The 5,093-nt window shown below is 36.6% G+C and overlaps 1 protein-coding gene across 1 annotated transcript; it reads right to left on the bottom strand.

Annotated features, from left to right (window-relative positions):
* Window positions 1-1,571: 1,571 nt before the first annotated feature.
* On the bottom strand, window positions 1,572-2,792 carry LOC149537510 (putative UPF0481 protein At3g02645). The gene has a single exon (XM_089802337.1). The coding sequence runs from the start codon at window positions 2,790-2,792 to the stop codon at window positions 1,572-1,574; it is 1,221 nt and encodes a 406-aa protein (XP_089658463.1).
* Window positions 2,793-5,093: the final 2,301 nt, after the last annotated feature.

The raw sequence follows: 5,093 nt of genomic DNA, 5'->3' as shown, positions 1-5,093 counted from the left end.
CATTCCAAGAAACAGTAGAAAAAATCAAGGGATATTTGACTAATGTTGGATATTTAAAAATGGGTAGTCTTAAATCAAATGTAGCCACTTGAGTTATATCATAAAGACACTTAAGAAACTAGGTTTTAATTAGAAGATTTGTCATCATTTTGACCATTTCTTTTTCTTCACATATGTTGAATAGACTAATCCAATAGAAAATTTACTTGTCATATATAGTTTTATGTAAAGAAATCCTCATTTGAAATCCATTATATTTTTAAAAATGATCATAGATACATAAAACATTGACATCACATAAATGAAGGCATTAATCACTTCAAAATTTAAAGTTCAACATAATCACTATTGCTTTGAAGTGAAATTACCATCCTATCATATAAATAGTCACCTTTCTACAAGATAGATCACAAAAATAAATAATACTCACAAATCAATTCAGGGAGACATGAGTACACTAAACATTTACAAAGAAATGAGAAACAATAGAGGAAGTGTATTGCTTAACACACAAACTTATTGATATTAGGTATACATAACATATATTTTGGGCCATCTAGTTTACAAATTAGATCGTGTGACAATATATTTCGTACCAATGTGATCTATTATCAAAATGAAGAAAATAAATCAGTTACGTTGCAATTCAAGATACATCCACACCTCTCTCTCTCTCTCTCTCTCTCTCTCTCTCTCTCTCTCTCTCTCTCTCTCTCAAAAGTGATTTATTTTTCTTTACCGTTCTTCATCGAAATTAATAGATCATAAAGAGTGATTCAGAATGTTGATACAAAAAGTTACTACATTGTAGATTTAAAATTGCTTAAAACACAAATTTAATTTAACACACAAATTTATCATATATTTGTTCAATTCCTATTAGATCAAAGTTCACCTTGATTTTATAGAAACAAGTATTTTACATTTGTACAAAAGGAAAATTCAATTAAAATTTACCTAGACCCAGACCATTAAGTTTATAGAAACTTCAAGTGTGTGCTTGACAATGCTAGACACTTGCATTACTAGGTATCCAACACACATAATCTAACTCCAAAACAACATTGATTTATTAAGCATTAAAAAAAAAAAAAAAAGTACGAAGGCAAACCATACTTTAGATTGCTTGACCTTGATGGTCTGGATCTTTGAATTGTACCTGCTTGTACTTGTAATGTAAAATGAAAAATTGATCATAGTTATCCTTTAAATTTTATCATCAAATCAAAAGCATGTACTGAGATTTCAGTTTCATGGGAATTAAAATAGCTACTCCATAGATAAGTAGGAGTGGTAGAGATCAAGCTATATAATAGCTATAAAAGCATGTACTGAGATTAAGCGCACTTAAGCTTGAGTAGTACTCGGATGGGTGACCTCCCAGGAAGTCCCGGTGCTTCACCCCTATGAGCATCACCTAAATCCAATGAGTGCTAAGTGTTCCATTTATTCTTTTGAGAGATGGATTCATGTTGAATCACTACTCATGAAACATGGGCCAATGAGTTTGACTCAAAATCACACAGTTAAATCCTGATAGCAATATCACAGCTACTCCATAGCCATTGGCATTACCCTCTCTGACCTCTCTGACATTTGTGAAACAAGCAAACGACTTGCACGACTGCTAATGAGAGCAGGGAGATACCTCCAAGAAGAAGGGCCACTCGCCATGGCTTCGAACAATGGACTCTCTTGAACTGAGCCCACAGAATTCTCAGCCCTTTCTTTCGGTAATCATTTATACCTCTCGCAGCATCGTCAACGGGTCCATAACTTGGTGTGTCGGTGGCGGGAATAGCAGAAGAGTTCCATAGGCGAGCCACGTCATCGTCGCTTCCAAGCTTGTTGGAGATGATGCCCTCTTGCCTCAATCGGGACACGTCAGTTGTGGTGTTCACAAGGTCGTTCATGAGCACAACGTACCTCATTATGATTTTCTGCGAATCTATCCAGTGCGTCTCCATCACCAATAGGTTTCTCACAATCACCTCCGACTTGTCGCCCACTGTGAACTGGGGCAGGTACAGAGTTGACTTCTCGTAGTCGAAGTATATGTGGCTGATTCCTTTGTGATCCAGTTTCTTGAATTTCACTCCTATTCTTCGCAATTCCTCCACAGTAGGAACGTGACGATCATCCTTGTCTGCTTCACCCCACTTGTAGTTCTGATACCATTCCCAAAACAACGATATGACCAACCACATAAACCAGATGATGATAACTGGGGACAGGAGAACCCATATTAATACAATGATTGGTAGAACACATATCACAAGCCCCGTATTAATCATGTATTCATGACCTCGGTTCTTACTGTTCCCCACTTGATCTGCCTCCTCATCTTTCATATTCAGATGCTTTTGATCCTTTTCATTGTCGACCATATATTCACCAAGCAGCTGCAATAGATGAGTTTCTCTTCTGTATTCCCATCTCCTAATCGCTTCCCTTACTTCAACTGGAGACAAACTTTTCAGAGGGTGCTCAAACCAGTTATCTTGCACTACTCTTTCCTTTCTCTCCTTGATTTGTTTCAAAACCCACAACGGTAACTCGTTTTCTGATATGACAATATCTTTCACCATGTCGTTCAATAAAGGGTGGTGATTATTCCTATTGAGAATATGTTGCAACACGGTCTTGCTTCCATTCTCAGATTTAGTCGGAACTTCTAGCGAAAATCTGTCGAGAACTTCTAAGACGAAACAACCATCTCTCGCCAGCAGCCATGCAAGGATCTCGGGACACATCCCTGTTCCACCATAGCTTTCCTCTGCCTTTTTGTACATCTCCTCGCTCTTTAGCTTCCCCACAAACTATTCTAGGCCACCAAAATTCCACGCGATTTCTGACTTGTAATCTTCTAAGCTATTATCATCATCAATTTGCTCATTTTGGGAATGTTTGGGACAGAAGCAGAAATGCCTAGGGCTGAATGATATCTCTTTAGGATGGTAGAATGACACAGTCCTGTCATTCTTCAAACACACCGGAGCGAGATCAATGGTATGCTCGTCCATGTAGAAGAGACTTGGCTTCTTCTTGGCATCACCTAGCCATTTATTAATGCACTCTGCATCCTATTGGAATGCAGCTTCATCATGCCCTGGACTGTCTTGGATGTTAACTATGCATTCTTCTTCTTCTTGTGTCTCCATATCGGCCATATGTCCTCGATGCAGGATTCCCCTTTCAGAGTTTTTTTATAAAGAGGAGTCCCGAGAAAAATGATCAGATTAGTGAGCGGGGAAGGTACTACGCAAAACACTAAGGGTTCGTTTGATTCATGGAAGATGATAGGAATTGGCTTTTTCAAAATCTGGATTTGAAACTTTTTACATTTTTTTCAAAATTGGCAAAATGGAATTAGCATACTGGACTTCCAATTTTGCCTCGTAACCAGGTTTTCCAACTTCCTACTAGCAAGCGGGAATTGAAAATCAAATCCTAGTTATGTTTTTTAAGGAGTGTAGAAACAATAGATTGGACTACTTTTTGAAATTTACCTTCAACTCCAAGCTTACGCATAAAAATATGTCTTCACACGCATCTTCCGAGTGAAACAAACGGTTCAAGTAAAATCCCAAAAATCGGAATGAAGATTTCGAAAACCTTGATTTGGCTAAACCAACATTTGTAGAAATCCCAGTTTTTTAAATTCCACAAACCAAACAGACCCTAACTCATTTGTTTGACTATTCCGACTCTTATGAGTTGGATTTATTTCTTTTTCAATTGCAAAACCCTGCATCTTTTTTCGCAAAACTAATTTTTCTGACCACGACTCAATACCAACTCTTCTTTGGAACCGTTTACTAAGTATAGGTTCGGACAAAGACCAGAAAAGGAAAAATTAGGTTAGATAAACATGAGGTCGGTTAGGTAAAATAAAATTAGGCGAGATTAAGGTAACATCTAAGAAAAATGAGGTTTTTGGAACCCCAAAGAATAATGTGATTGATATGTAATATGATATGCAAATGTGATACATGATGTAAAGGTAGTTTGTCAGAATGGAAGTGATGTTAATGCGATGAACACACCAACAAGAACAAGTTCTTGAATAGACAATGAGGATTTGTAGATTGGTGAAGAGATAAAAAAAATATTATTAAGATTGGTGATTTTTTCGTAAAGTAGTGAGGCATTTCCACAAATTGTTACAGGATAGAGGATTTGAGGATCACTCTACAAGCATGTATGATGTGAGTGACTTCCCTAGGTACAATGACCTCCCTGATATTGATCTCCAAGGTTCTCCTTTCACCTAGTCTAATAACAAGATGGGAAAAAACCTTATCCAAGTAGGGTTAGACAGAGTCCTGATATCACTTGGTTGGGATATTCTCCCTTTCTCTTCCTTGTAAGAATTCTTGAGGATGATATCTCAGAACTCCATGATAATATTTAGTTGGGACAATCATAATTGTCCAGGTTGTAAGGCCTTAATATATGAAACTATGTGGCACACTCACCCCAAATTTGGAGATTGCATCAAACAATGGTGGAACATTAGGGTGGAAGTGAGGACCATGCATAGAATAGTAAGGAAGCTAGAAAATATTCAAATACAGGTGCGTAGTTAGAGAAAATCAACCTTTGGAGATATTTTTAAGAAGAAAAAGGATATTAAGAAAAATCATGAGGATTTTGATATCACAATGGCTAATGGGGACATCTTTGAGGAAACTATCTGGGAATAAAGGAAGCTAAGACATAAGTGGAAGGAAGTTGTGGGAAGGGAAAAGAATTTCTAGAAACAAAGATCACGAATTCAGTGAGTCGCTCAAGGGGATACGAACACTTCTTTCTTCCATAGGTTAACCTCTAAACAAAAAAAATGAACACTATATCCAAAGTGCAAGATGACACAATTAATGTATCTTGTTGGATTTATAAACAAGTAAATAAGCTAAGTTTTGATATGACTCATGTATTTATTCCGTCATACATTTGGATATAATTGTGTAGATTTTTTTATTTTTTTTTACAATTCTTTTATTCTAACATGGACCATGGATAATAGTCTAAAATGATGCAAACCAATTTTACGCAATTGAAAGTTAAAACACCCATATTGCTTTATTGAA

This window comes from Cupressus sempervirens, chromosome 9, assembly GCF_028749045.1.
Source record: "Cupressus sempervirens isolate cs-2001-9-10 chromosome 9, ASM2874904v1, whole genome shotgun sequence".
NCBI classification, from domain to species: domain Eukaryota; kingdom Viridiplantae; phylum Streptophyta; class Pinopsida; order Cupressales; family Cupressaceae; genus Cupressus; species Cupressus sempervirens.
The sequence above is the reverse complement of the archived record's forward strand: the minus strand, read 5'-3'. Positions and strand labels throughout refer to the sequence as shown.